We start from the raw sequence: 14249 nt of genomic DNA, 5'->3' as shown, positions 1-14249 counted from the left end.
GCCGTACGCGAGCACACATCTTTCTGCTACAAGCTCTGAAAGAAAACAAGAGGCATGAATCACGCTAAAACTGAGTTGTTTCTGCGTGTTTATCTGTTTGTGTTTCATACTGCAGCCCGACGGCTCACACCATGAGCTGTTCGAAGCAGTAGGGATAGCGTCCTTTTTCTTCCTGTATTTTGTAGTGCGGCTGTTCTTCTGTTTCTCATGCATGTTGACAGCGCGTGGATGGAACACGTCACTCCGATGGAGGGAAGCTGGCAACTACTAGATATCTGCCGAAGTTCCAGCACCACGTGGTTTTTACCGCACAACGACTGACCGTAGGCAGCCCTCCGGACCACAGAGTATTGATGAATACGCGTTCAGCCCCAAAGGACGACGAGAAATGGGCAGTTAAAGTTTATGTTGCCCTGTAGAGGCCATCCAAATACATTCAGCGAGACCAGTCTCTATGTCCTTTGGGGGGGGTGAAACTAGACGCACGTGAAGACCCCGTCAGATAAACCCTCTTTCCACTGTTGAAGCTTGTGTCCACATACCATCGTCTGCCGTCGTTCGTCTTTTTCGTTTTTCTCTTTGCCTTCATTGCAGCGATGGCGAACAACGGGAATCATCAATTAGTCTGTGCAAGGGGAGAAGTAATGTTCGGCCGCACACGCTGGGACAAGTTTCCTCAGAGCACCGCCGTGCTGCCCTTGTGTGACGCCTTCCGTCGCAAGCAGGAGCGGCAATGGTTGCATATGTGTCATCGATGCCACCTCATTTCATGTCTATTAAAGCAACTGTCCCTGCCCTAGCAGAGGTTCTGCACTCGAAATGGATAACTATCACGGAATCCATCGCCTGAGTGGTCAAGCTGTTCCCGTACAAATACTTCGTTTTCTGTGTGTTTCTCTTTCCTGTGCAAGGAAAAATGCTGACGTGCTGTATACTCCGTCTGTGGCGGTTGTGTGTCTGCATGCTTTGCAGGCACCCTCAATCGCGTATATGTGTCACGCTGATGGTCTGAGTTTTACAGCTTTAGCGGGCCATGTTTCTCTTTGGCAGCATGGCCCGAACAACATCGAATCCAGGACAGATGGGTCATACGAGGTTCCAATGAGTATGCTGCGGCGTTTGCCTACATAACTTGTCGTGAAACTACGGCTAGAGTGAGGTCCCCACACAAGAAAGTGAGACTGCTTGGATCAAAGTGGCGTCTCCCCAAGTCAAGCAGGAGAATACTGAAATGTCGAGACCTCGCTTGGGCCCGAAAGAGGCAGAACCCTTCGAGGAATCGCTCTGTCTCCCGTCTCTGCGGCCTGCGGGACAGGTGGCCTCTCATTCAAACTGGGCGAGGTGAAACTGCTCTTCTTGGTCTGTAGGAATACAAAGGAAACGCGGTGCTTTTCTTCGTTGTGTGCCTAGGCCATCGTATCTTACACATGGTTTTACCAGTCCTCGGCATGCAAACTTTGTGTGCGGTGTAGCGTCGGACATTACTGACGTATGCGTGATTCATGAATCATGGCTCACGTATCTTGAGTCCAGCATCATCTTTCAGAAACACGACCAGCTCAGAATTGGCCACGCACCATATTTGTCAGGAATCATTGCCACGGTCGCGCATCTTTCTCTCTACTGGAGAGACTCCCGACCGAAGTCTGTCAGATATGTATACGACTTATCGATTGCTGATCAAGTCAAAGCGATTGTGCTTGCTACTTGTTTTGGTTTTTGTAGGCGTACAGTGCTCTGGCTCGAAAATACTGCCTTCGCGCTACTACACTGAGTATTCTGGACACGCACACTGTGGGAACTGCACGTTGCTGCCGAGTGGCTTGTCTGGCATACATTAATATCTGGGCTCTCATGTGGCCACTAGACGACGGTGGACAGGACTCGCTGCCGAAAAAGGGGGGTCGTTCCAGGAGGTTTAATCAAAGTACGCAGGGACGCAGAGCCGTTGGCACATATCCAGCGGGCCGATAGTTCAGTTGGATAGAATGCCCGGCTACGGACCGGGTGGTCGTGGGTTCGAATCCTGCTCGGCCTACTTTTGTTTTTCCGCACATAATGTTTGAATGCACAACGAACTCCCCATGTTTTCACTTCTTTCTCGCTTGGCGTTTACTTTTGTCCGATGCGCATTTTCCCTTTGCTCAGCCGGCTTTCGCACAACGATTTAGTACCTGCTTCACGATGTAGGTGCGCGCGCATTGTGCACGTTTGGAGAATATACCTTTGACCATGACAGCGAGAAGTCTTCGAAGGTGGTGCACTTGCCTTCTTCAGTGTGCTCCTGAGACTTTGCTTGTAATATCATATGACACAAAACAGGTTGCTTCTACACTGAACCATGAAAAGCTTCATTAGCTTTGCCTTAGAAGTTCTCATACACACGTACGACACACTCCGGTAGGTAGTGCAGTGCTAGGCTGTCCTCACTTCAAGAAAAGTTACATTGGCCCTTCCGCAAAGTGTCAGCCCACGTATGTATGCACGTGACATCTGCACAGATGCGCGTAACCGCCTCGGAAGTGGGTTTCGTGCAGCGACCTACACCGGTGCCTTAGCAGCCTGCCGCCGCCCTCCACGACCGCCTGACTGCAATGTAGGAGTATTGGTTCAATGCGGTGTTTTGACTGAGAGTTCCTTACTAGCTACAGTAAAACCGGGTTGTGTTTTACATCGTCATCCTCATGGCGCGGGTGCAGGACCGTTGGACTATTGAGGGCGGCGGGCGACCAGACATGCATGCACGAAGAGAGTACCCCTTCGGCGCCATAATCAACGAGATGATTCGATCCGGGGCTGACTGGTTGGTGCTGGTCACAAAACTCCGGCGCGGCTTCAGACCTTTGGAAGCTGTGGCACCGAAGAAGGCAGGCATTTGCCCGGAGGAGACATAACGTCGTCTGTAGTTACGGGGCCGCGGCGCCTTCAGTCGACCCACCTCAGGAAGCGCGTATCCTTTGTCGCTTTAACTTTTGTCACAGGAGAAACACTGGGGGCAGCCCTGCTCCTGTAGTTCTTGGAGACCGAACTCTAGTGACTTGACGCGCACCCCGCGGGTCAAGTTGCGTGCCTTGGAGAGACTGTGAAGTCGGCTGCCTACGCCATCGCATTTGATGGTGCACTCTCCGTCGAGAAGCCTTCTTAGAAACTACTGTGTCTATATTGCTATTTGTGTATGAAGATTGCAAAGTGAGTGGATGCATGTGCAGCGTTAGGAGCCAGCAGGGCGGTCCTACGGTATAGTCGCAAGCAGGGCGCGTCGTGTCTTGACCCCAGCGTAGACTCCAAGCGCGGCTTACGGCAAGCCGCACAGTTTGGCGAAGCGAGTTTTCTCCTCTGTGTGGGTAACATATAGACGCGTGCCGTTTCCGACGAGGATGTATTGCTCCTGTATCTCCTTGAGGCCAGTTTGCATCTCTGAACTGCCGCTGAGTTCTCCCAGAGGAACTTTTTGCTGTCTCTACTCCGTTGGGTGACTCCCCAATAGTGGGCTGGGTAGCGTCGGGTGACATCCGCGTGCTCTGTCGGCGGCATTTGGGGTTCAGCAATGCTGCCACGGAATCCTTTCGGCAGCGCCACCCTTTCAACATTCAATTACAGGCGACATGCGCATACCTCAAACCCGTGCTGTTTTCTGCATGGCTTCCTCGCCTGCGAAGTGTGTTTAACTTTTCCTCCGAGCTTCAGCTTCATTCCCGTCTTCTTTGCCCGGCATCACACCCCCCCTTCAAAAGCGGATTCGGTCACCTCTACTTTGCGGAGCTTTTTCTGACACTTACCGCGTGCGTCATCGGCTCCCTCGGTCGTGGCTGGTCTTAATGCAATTTGTTACATTTCTTTACTTTTTTCTCCGCGTGGTGCCCTCCTTCTTGCCATAGATATCTGGCGTACGCATTCACTTGCGGGCTGGGTAGATGGACACGTTTTTTCGCTTTCTTTCGCAGATTCTGTCTTCGGAGGCATGAGATCCCGTTCCCTGTTCGTCAGCTCCAGGACGTCAGACAGGGCAATACCGGCTGATTACAGCGCCCTCTGTGTTCCAGCCTCTTGCCAACGGGTTGATCAAAGGCCTCATATTCGTGGACAGGCGCGTTCCGCACTGTGAACGCTCAGATCCACTTCCGTTTTCTTCCCCCTTTGTCTCCCAGCCCGCGTTTCCACCATGGGTAACACCGAATCCACGCCGTCGGATTTGCATGACAACTACCTGGCTGTGCTGAAAAGCATTGAGACTCGCTTGGGGAAGTCTGCGACCTCAGAGTCGTCGCGCCGCCGCGCAAGCGGCGCAGGGGGCTGGTCGCGTGCGGCAAGGAAGCAATCCGAGGAAACTCGCCCTCCCAGCGGAAGCAGAGAGAGGGCTTCCAGCCGTCCTTGCAAGTCTGGTTCCAAACTTGACAAATCTGCATCCGCGCTCAGCTCGAAGTCCTTCGCGGATGGCAACCAGCGCTGCAGTTCGGAGTCTCTCGGCAGCAAAAAGCGCGGCAAGGAGCTCGCGCATCGTCGGCAGGATACACTACCGCATTCCGATGATGAGAAGAAGTCCTCTGCGAAGTCCACTGAGGGCCGGCGCGGACACGACGCAAAACGACAAACTGGCAGTTCAGCTTCTGGCGTCAATGAGTCGACGGCGGCGGGTTCAGACTGGGAAGATTCAGCTGTGAACGACTTTGCGGAGGAGAATGAGTGCGTCGTTCCAAGCCCCGTCCATTTCAAACTGGAGACCAAAGACTCAGGAGTGAAGGGACGGTCGCCCCGCCTTTTTCCGTGCGAGTCAGAGCTGCCTTCCATCACAGATCTCGACGACGAGGAGACGCAGGCGGGGGGTATGGACGCTCGCGAGTCTGCGCCTGAGACGCCCTCTGCCTTTGCAGAGGGCGCAGAAGCGCAGGAGCGGGCGCGGAAGAATAGTGTGTCTAAGAAAGAGGCGAAAACGCGCATCGCGTCGTCGCGAGGCGACAAGCATGCGCGACACTCAGGGGAGCAGAAGGCTGAGTCACTCGAACGTGAACAGGCGAGCGGGTCAGAACGCGGGTCTCCGCAAAAGAAACCCAGCCGCGGGCTGTCCTGCAGCGAGGCACGCAGATCCAGTGCAAAGAACTCAGCGTCTTTGACGAATGGTCGCAAGAAGGAGCGTCAGCCGCAAGCCCTTTGTGCGGAGGAGGTCGGTCTGTCGTCTGCAGCGGGCACTGGCGTGCGGAAAAAGGGAAGCAAGGAGCTGACAGCAGAGAAAGGAGGGAGTGCGGCGGCGGCGCAGTTCGAAGGCTTCTCGCCCTATTCTCCTTCGTACGCGTTCGATGCGCCGACGCCGCCCATCAAGGCCACGACGACGGGTCGCACAGAGGCGCGTGCCTCCTGTAGAGGCGGCGGCCGGGGTGATGGAGGCTCCGCGGGCCCCGAAGAAGATGCAGACAGTTACATTTACGGACAAGAAAGAAACCACTTTCCTTTCCTGGACGAACCCGCCCTCTCGCTGCTGGTGCCTTTCCTCTTCGGCAAGAGTCTCGCGGCCTGCATGGCTGTCTGCCCGCACTGGTTCATGCGAATCAATCGGTGCGTCGCTCGCTACCGTCCCGTCTTCGCTGCTTGCCTCAACGCGAGCCCCTTGCCTTCCGTGTCCGGAGCCCATTTCCTCCCGTTTGCCTCTTCTTCTCCCAGTCTGCGAAGCGGTTCGTTCTTTCAGGACAGCTTGCCCTCGTGGCACTGCCGACGCGTTACTCTTTTTTCCTCTGCATCCGTGCGCGTGTGCGGTGTCTGCTGTCTTCTTCAGGGCTATGGAGCGAATGTGCGCCGATGTCACCGACGGATTCGCGAAAATGTACGCCAACTACCTCAAGCTGTGGGGTGGCGCCGTCAAGCTGCAGCCGCTTCAGACCGCGGACGACGACGGCGTCCGCGTGGACTGGGTCATCTTCGCCAAGGTGCGTGACGTCTGAAAAGGAACCAGTTTTCAGGATTGCCGTCTGCGTGTGTCGCGCCTGCCGCACCACCGCCGCGGTCGCGGGTCCCCGGATACGGCGCCGTGTCGGCTGCGTGGGTTCCTGTGCCCAGCCCTACACCCTGCGCACAGGCCCGGCGGCTCGCCGCGTGCGTCTCGCACCAGCGAGCCTCCGTCCTCCGGAGAAAAGAGTCTAGGGTTTTCCAAGAGAAAAACGGGGCGAGAGGCAAACAGCCTCTCGCCCCGTTTTTCTCTTGGTCTGAGTGAGTGAGGCGCTGGCGGGGCTTTCAGAGGCTTCCATCTGTGGCAGGGAGTTCCCAGAAGCAGGATGCGAAACGCCTCAGTTCTTCACAGCGGCGCGCCCTGCTGAAAAAACAGTGCGGGAGAGGCGTGTGGCTGTTTTCTCGCGTGCAGGTCCTGCCTCGCTGCGCCGGAAATATTCTCGACATTGGATACACCTACTCGTATATCCCCGAGCGCGCTTCCTCGCCCGGGGGGCTCGACTACGAAGACCGAGCCCTGGGACGCAGCAGAAGCCGTGGAGGCCGCGGACGCCGAGACAGCGGACGAATGTGGTCGTCTTCGGGACACGAAGAAGGCGTGATTCTTTCGCCGAACGGGCAGGTGCGTCTTTTTCGAAAACACATAATCTCGGGTCTTACGAGGCCGTCGCAGGCTCCAGAGACGCGGCAGCCTGTGCGTGTCGGGAGACTATGCGACATGTGCCGTCCTTCGCTGCTGGCTGCGGCCTGAGACCGCGCGTGGACTTTGCCATTTGTCGCGTGCGTCAACTCGATGCCGACCTGTGTGCCGCGATCTGCGTTGCGCTGCAGCCCTGCCCTGCCAACAGTTCGTCGCGGAGCTTCACGGTATCGTATGCGTTCGCGACGAGCCCAGCGAACTCAAGTCGGACGCTGTGGATTCATCGCGACATGTGCCGCTTCCACGGGGACGAGACAGGCGTCGCGGCGATGGGCTCTGTCGCCCGCGTTTGCGTCGGCGACTTCCTTGAAGTGGCGGTGTCTGTGTTCAGCGGCGGAGGGCGCGTGGCGCTGGATCGCGTCTGCTGGCTGCCGCCGGTTCAGGAGCGCCGGCGCGACTCCGCGCCCTCCAGGGGCATCTTCAGCCGGGAGGCTTGCCCCCTGGAGCGAGGCGCGCCCGACTGGCTGCCGCTAGACCAGTTCCGCGTCATGACTACCGAGCGACTCAAGGACGCTGGTGAGTGCATCAAACAGCGCAAACAGATCGCAGGGCAGGCGCGCGGGCAGTGCAGGCAGGCGCGGACGCCGAGGCGCGGAGAGACACTTCGCGTCGAGAGAGATACTTGTGGGGTGTAGCCGCGAAACGTAGGAGGCACAGAGGAGGCCGCGGCTTGTGGTAGAGTGGAGACGAGACAGGGTCAGGAGGAGGCAGACGGGACGCGAAAAAAAGCGACTGCCTTGGATGACCTTAGCCCCTCGAGGAGATTTTCGACTGAGGGGTTCGCAGAATCCTCTGGGCTTTTTTTATGTGTGTGAAAACTGCGCAGACGATTTCTCTCCACACCTGCGACACATACACACAGAGTTCTTCGGAATGGACGTTGCTGTCCGCAAGTCGACTTATCGAGCAGTCCGCCAAGGTCAGGAGAGGACAGCTCACTGATGCACGGGTGGGACGGAAACTCGCGGGCGAGTTTCCGTTGCAGGAGATCTACAGATCAAGGAAATCTGGCGCCGGTGATGGCATCTGAAAGGACCCAACACGCAGAGAGCGCGAACTGTCGTGACCGGGGAACATTACCACAAAAAATTCAGGAGAAGAGCGGCCGAGGGCGTTGTGTGCCAGACGTGTAAAGACGCCTGAAGACAAGGCGGACTCTGCGCATTTGTCCGCAAGCCGAGTGCACAGTGAGCAGAGGTTTTCCACGGAGAATGGAAAGATTTCGAAACTTCGCGAGTGAGTGTGCCAACTGCGTCCTTTCCTGCAGGATCTCTGGGTGCCACAGCGTGCCGGTGCTGGGGATTCCCGTGCGAAGTTCTCCCTCAAGGCGTCCCAATCGTCTGCCCTCTCACTCGGCGGGGCCTCCAGCACGATCGGTTTCTCTCCGTTCAACTCCGTGAGGTGAGTGGTCGCGATGCGAGGGCAGCCGAAGACTTGCTCTACGCATTCCCCAACTATCCCCACCGAAGAGAGGAATCAAAGGATAAAATCAGTGGAGCCCTAATGAGGCTGTGACGCCTTGCATATTTGGTCTAGACAGCGCGAGTCTCACGCGAAACATCGGCTGCCTGTTCACAGAGACGGCTCACGCGGTACTCTTATATTGCCGAGGCGCTCACCGAAGCAGGCCGCGCGCGGCGCAGGCGCCGCCCAACGCACTCTGCCGCATCATGTGCTAGATGCGTCGCCCTATTACTGCGTGACGCGTTCGGGAGGACTCCTGAGATCTAACTTGGCCTAAACGGAGAGGGAAAGTCTGGGGTTGTCGCGGAACGCCTTGCGGCGCCACATCGGTCTTCCGCCAATGTCCAGCGCGCCTGTGTCTTGCGTGTGCTCTCAGGGCGACGTCGTCGACTACTACCTGAGCCAGGGCGGAGCGAATGTGTGACGCGTTCGTCCAGTCAGGGGTTGAGAAACGACAGCCGTGGAGGGGGAGGAGGGGGTTGGGCAGGTGAAGGGAGGGGGGGAGGAGTTGGAGTGCGGGAGCAGTGCTCGTCTTGTAGCACCTGCCAGAGGCGGAAAAACTGTAAAACCGTTTGACACTTTTGTTTTGCATCGCAGCTTCAGCTGTGTCTGGTTTCACGCGCGTGCGCGGTTGGCGCACTCTTCTAAAAAAAACAGGCGCCAGCGACTCTTGAAACGAGGCTAGACCGTGAGGGTAGCAGGCGCCGAAGGACACGCAGCTCCACGGGAAGCCACTAGCTAGAGAGCGTGCCGCGCTCGAGCCACGGCGTGTAGCTGAAAGTGGGGAAGATGCGCTTCGTGGTCTCTAGCTGCGTCGTTCTACTTGCAGTGTGTCCGGCAGACCTACAGCGATGAAGCCGCAGGCTGCTGCTGCGAGCGCCGCTGCAAGCACTCGGCAGACAGTCACCTCGAGTTGACAACCGTGCGCGCCGGTTTAGTTTCTGGAAAACGTTTGCCTGAAGTTTGCATCCGTCTTCTTGACGGCCATTTACAGAAGACAGCTGCTGCGCCCAGCGCCCTCCACCACAAGCTCACGCAAGTCACCAAGCACGTGAGCCATTCACAGGTCTGCGCGATTCACAGAAACGAGATGTGCAAAACGATGCAAACATGTGTACGACCCGTAAACCTAGCGATGCAGCGACCGGATCTCTTCATCGAGATCAGCCTCCGTTGCGCAACCTTTCAACGCCTGCCGCGCATCGCCGCTCGCGAGCAGGGCGCCTGCGAGAGGCATCGCACCGGAGGTCTATTCATTTCTGAGCAACGAAGATTCCGCGGTTTCGTCGTGGTCTCACTCCGCGTCGGGTTCGTGTTCGCTGTCCTCCCAGCAGTTGAGCAACGACCATTGATCGCCCTTCGATCGCGGAATATTCTCCTCGCCATACAGGTCCCTGAGCCAGTCGGCGTCCTCTTCGCCGTCCACAGACGAGCCCGAAGAGCCTGCACAAGCCACATCCTGCACTGGTGCGCCCCGAAGACTACCTTCCTTCGGGACTCCCGGGGGGGGCGGAGAAGGCGCCGAAACCGCCGAGCGTGTGGCAGATTCACTGTTGCCCTCGCCGCAGTCCGCTCCGCCGGCACACTTCCTGTTACTTTTCGACTTCTTCTTCCCTACAGACCAGAAACTATCCTCTGCGCGTTGCGAGGCCAACAGTCCCTCCTCATCACTACCTCCAGACGTGCTCCGTGCCCTCTGCAAAAGTTTTCTCAAAGAGCGACGCTGCTTCCGACCGGTCTCGCTGTCCCCACCACTGCTCCCTGACGCCTCGCTCACCGGAGAGCTGTCAGGATTTCCACTCTGGGGCGCTTCGCCACCCTCTCGGCTATCATCATCGCTAAACACCGCGAGCTCGTCTTCTAATATCAGCGGGGATGCCTCGGGCGCCAGCGACTTGCGATTTCCTTTTGCAAGTCTTCTGCTGACCGCACCACAGGGGGAGACACGAGACACTCCTTCCAAACACCTTATGGACATGCGCAGGACGTTGCCGATCAGTATGGCGACGAGACCTTCAGCGGCAGCCCTCGCCGCACAGAGGACTAGGCCCGCCCCACTTTAGAAGCGTCTCCACGGGCACGTCGCGAGCGCCTCTCGCGTGCTGGCGTACCTGCCAGTTGCGTGTGATGCATCGCCTTTCACTGAGAGCGACGCTGACAAGCCTTCGCGGACAGGCGCGCCTCCGTGCACTACAGGTGACGAGACGACTGAGCTAGGTTGCGTGGAGAGAGCCGCGTACGCGTCGCCGGCTGCCGCAGTAGCGTCCACAAGCGACAGACAGCCTGCGGACACCAAGCCTGCGACAAACCGCTTCATCCTAGATATCAGGTGGTTTTTGTACGCTGAGGTAAAGTTCATCTGGTACCTCAAGCCGCCGCCAGAGGCACTGTCAGGACTCGCCTGCGTCATGGGCACTTTCACGACGACGGGACGGTCAAAACGGCGTTTTCTGAAAAAAAGAGATGGACTCGGGGGACAGCCGTTTCTCCAGAGCTCTTTTTCACGTGTCTGACGCCTCGAGTACGTTTTTCTCAAGCAGGCGTACGCCTCAACAAGGTCCGCTACGTCTCTGGCGACTCCCGCGACGTCGTTCACGCAAGTCCCTAACTACAAACGTGACATTTCGCAGCCTCACGCCAGGACACCGCGTCTCCACTACGCAGACAGGAGGAGGCAGCAGAGAAGAGGAGAAAGTCGAGACTCTGCGCTCGCGTCGGCCTCGCTCTACGCGGAAGACGTGCACCCTGCCGATGAAAAAGACAGAAACCCTCTGGGACGTGCATCGCCTGGGTACGAGGGGCGACATACAGCGCATCCAGCGCGGACTGGCGTATGAGCCGCGTATGCCGACCTGAGGTTGCGTCCGCAGCGATTTTACGCGACAGACGCGCCAGAAGACGTCTGAGACTCACGCACTGACGCGGGGCCCTTCTTTGCCTCAGAGACGAGCCTTACAACGACCTTTCGTCGCGTGGAAGCGGAGAGACGGGGGGTCTCTGTTTCGGGTGCGGACGAGGGGGAGGGGGGGTCGCCTGCCTGCAGGGGTCGCGTGCCTGTCCAGAGAAGGAGGAGACGTGTTTATTTCCCTGTCACAACAGTTGACCAACGGCAGTGCATCTTCCGGTCCTACCATGCGCAACATAAGGGAGCACATCCCGATGCACTCGCCTACAAAAGAGTTGGCACGCCGTTTCGCTTTCCTCCTTTTGGAGATTCGGCTGGGCAGCAGGGCACCAACCCCGTCGAAGGTGCCGGCGGCCCCCCTGCCTCGTCGCCCCGCACGAAGGAGGAAGACTCCGCTTGCGCCGCTTGCTTCGCGAACAACCAGTTTCGCGAGGCGAGTTCTGCTTGGCTTTCCCAGTCGAAAGTCTCTGAAGCCAAGCGGTCTCCTCCCAAAATGACGCCGAAGAACCTTCGACACTGCCACACACACATCACCGCACCCGCAGTCAGTAACTTGACACAACTCGAGACACGCAAGGTCTCCCTCGCTGGGAGATCTTGTGCTGACTACGGATCGTGACTCTGTGTGATTTTAGCGGTCTTAAGCAGCCCTGTGGGGTGGTGTGTACTGCTACCATGAGAGCTTGGTTGTCTGCATTTCATAACCGGAGTCCTCTTCAGTATTCTGCGAACGTCTCAGGAGAGATACTGTAGATTCAGCATCCATTTACAGGGGGGCGCTTGACGCGTTAAGAGCCTCCGTGCCCCCTCGACCGCTTTTTTTGAAAGTTCACCGACGGGGTGTTCCACAGGCAGCACCGTCGTCACTACCGAAGTAAAGTGTGCGGAAGCCTTTCATGCGCCACCGCCACGTCGCTGCTACCTGCAGAGACTGCAGCATTTGCTTCTGCCATCGGCGCGACAGCGTCGCCGGCTGCGCTCGAGGCCTCTCTGCAGAAACCTCGCTGTGCCGATGCTGGGAGGTACCCCCCGCAGGGACTGATTGACTCGCCCAGCAGCGTGTAGTTGTCCCAGCCCCTCGACGGAGACCACTCTCTGCGCGCTGAGAAGAGAACACGCATCCGCCGCGTGACGGGGCGGACGCGAGCTCCTGCTTTCTCACGGCAACCTTTTCTCCGCTGCAGCGGTGCAACGCACTGGCTGCCGCAGCAACGGCTTGACTGAAGGAGGTGCGCGCCTGAGACGCTGGGGCCGCTCGCCTGTGCCAAGGAGAAGCAGCGACCTACTTCGTGCGTAGGGTTGCCTCCCCTGCCCTGGAAACACGCTCGTGTTAGCCTTGCTGACTGCCTTCACGTGAACGAATTCCACAGACAGGCGACTGAAGACGCAGGAATGAGCCCTCCACTCTGCACAAGGCAAATGAATCCCTACGGGGGGACAGCGCCTCGGAGTCAGTCTCGCTTCCCCCCCACACCCCTCGCCACTGAGTGACGGTTACCCGCTCTTCCCAATTGTACGAAATGGAAAGGCATATGATCTCGTCGCGCACTCAGGCATGCAAGTTGGTGGATGCGCCGTGGAGATAGTGACCCGCCCCAAGGATCGCGGTCACTTACGCCGTCTCTCCCTTTCCGTTGCTCCACTGTTTTCTTTTTTCCACTGGCGCTCGCTTGTGGCGCTGGCCTGTAGAAAAGTGACCGCGAGCCGAAGACCACAAACGGTTCGCTTGCCTCGTTCGCATAAGCGCCACCACACATGCCTGAGCTCGCAGCACTTCGTTGTTGGGCGGTCGGCGCGCGGCGTCCGTGTGCCCTGGACGTCCCGCAGGAGTGAGGCTTTTAGTGGATTCGCTCGACTTCCCCTAGACCCGTGTGCACCCTTCAATTTTCGCTTCGTTCCACGGTCCCGGGGCGACGTCCCTACCTATCATTTTTCGCTCACGAGTCTCTGGATGAGGCGCAGCGCTTCGGCGAGTCAGCTTGCAGTCACGGGTCACATTCTCGCCCCTCCCGGGATTCCGCACCGGTGCGTGTGTTGGATTTCCGAGGGCCTCACGCTGCTGGGTCCCGGAGCACACCCGTGTGAGTGTATGCCAAACGCCGCCCGCAGCGGCGCACGTGACTCACGTTTCAAACCGGCAGCTGTCTCTCCGTATTGACTAGCCTGCGAGGCGCGCGGGTGTCTGGAAACTCTTCAGCGTTCAGGGACCGCGGCAGCCGCCCCCTCTGTCTGCTGCCTGTCTGTTAGCTCCTACCCGCCCGAAGTCGACGCTTATTCCGCTCTACGCCACCGAGTAACCCCAGGGACGCACGCAGTTACTCCTCAAAGCAACGGACCGCGCGCTAGAGTCACGCACGCCACATGCGTCCGCGCCGTGCGCGGCCTCGATTTTTCGGGAAAAGCGGTCTTTCCGCCAACACACTTTGTGTGAACTGGATATGCGGGCTTTGCGGGCAGAAATTAGATCGAGGTGTCGAAGAAATGGAGCTGTCGGCGCCTTCTCACTAGCGAAAACACGTGAGATACCCATCAGCGAGGAAGCACATCTACTTTTCTCTGGTTATCAGCGCACACCTCAAAACCTGTGACCGTTGTTGCCACTATGTCGCGAACCCCTCTGGATGAATTTCTTCTCCTGCGTTCCGCTTTCTCGTCAGTATGTTTTATTCGTTCCCTTCAGACGGTCTGTTAGACGTCTTCTTTCGGCGAAGGAGGTTTTCCGAGAATCTGCCCGAGGCGCAGCTCCCTCGCGTGGAAGACGCGCTTCACCAGGCGCAGTTCCGAAATTGCACGCTCCTCCGGGGCACGAATCCAGCAGACACAGCGACTGGATGTTTCCCACAACCATGCGCCGCAATCTTGTTTTCCGGTTTCTTTCGGCGCTTCTGCAGCTCTCCTTCGGCGACTAGGGTAGCGGTTTGTGCCGCCCTTCGCGCCGGAGATGAGTCTCGCTTTAACGTTTTCGCCCGCCTGCGCCGGCTTCCAACCAGTTCGACACCTTTTCCTGCGGAACCTGAACCCCCGAGTGCGTGGTCGTCTCCAAATCGTCCGTCGCCATCCCGTCAAACACGCGGGTACCGTCGTCTCGCAGACCTGCACACGCCCCTGAGAGACCGCGTCGCGCTCGGCCCGCTCCGTGGAGAATCTAGAGTCCTCCCGCGAATATGTAGACTCTCGGCAGGCTCCTTCTTTCAAGAACTGAGCAGCTCCTGCCACCACATTCCACTCGTCCGCCACGCGTAG

General features: G+C 58.0%; 3 protein-coding genes and 1 non-coding gene across 4 annotated transcripts; 3 read left to right on the top strand and 1 right to left on the bottom strand.

The window, feature by feature from the left end:
- The first annotated feature begins 1964 nt into the window (after window positions 1–1964).
- Window positions 1965–2038, top strand: BESB_075630. The gene has a single exon. It is a non-coding gene; the product is annotated as a tRNA-Arg (tRNA).
- Window positions 2039–2684: 646 nt separating this feature from the next.
- On the top strand, window positions 2685–2894 carry BESB_072440 (uncharacterized protein; the record flags this gene model as incomplete). Its single annotated transcript, XM_029365617.1, has 1 exon — window positions 2685–2894. One exon carries the CDS (start codon window positions 2685–2687, stop codon window positions 2892–2894), a length of 210 nt encoding a protein of 69 aa, XP_029218101.1.
- A 1268-nt stretch (window positions 2895–4162) lies between these two features.
- On the top strand, window positions 4163–8525 carry BESB_072430 (uncharacterized protein; the record flags this gene model as incomplete). Its single annotated transcript, XM_029365616.1, has 7 exons — window positions 4163–5550; window positions 5768–5918; window positions 6350–6559; window positions 6769–7153; window positions 7464–7556; window positions 7905–8038; window positions 8478–8525. The coding sequence occupies 7 exons, from the start codon at window positions 4163–4165 to the stop codon at window positions 8523–8525; spliced, it is 2409 nt and encodes an 802-aa protein (XP_029218100.1).
- Window positions 8526–9395: 870 nt separating this feature from the next.
- Window positions 9396–12763, bottom strand: BESB_072420 (uncharacterized protein; the record flags this gene model as incomplete). Its single annotated transcript, XM_029365615.1, has 4 exons — window positions 9396–10023; window positions 10213–10551; window positions 11275–11522; window positions 12623–12763. 4 exons carry the CDS (start codon window positions 12761–12763, stop codon window positions 9396–9398), a joined length of 1356 nt encoding a protein of 451 aa, XP_029218099.1.
- Window positions 12764–14249: the final 1486 nt, after the last annotated feature.

The sequence above is a fragment of the Besnoitia besnoiti genome, assembly GCF_002563875.1.
Source record: "Besnoitia besnoiti strain Bb-Ger1 chromosome Unknown contig00007, whole genome shotgun sequence".
Lineage (NCBI taxonomy): Eukaryota > Apicomplexa > Conoidasida > Eucoccidiorida > Sarcocystidae > Besnoitia > Besnoitia besnoiti.
Note: the sequence above shows the minus strand (reverse complement) of the source record. Positions and strands in the feature narration are given on the sequence as shown.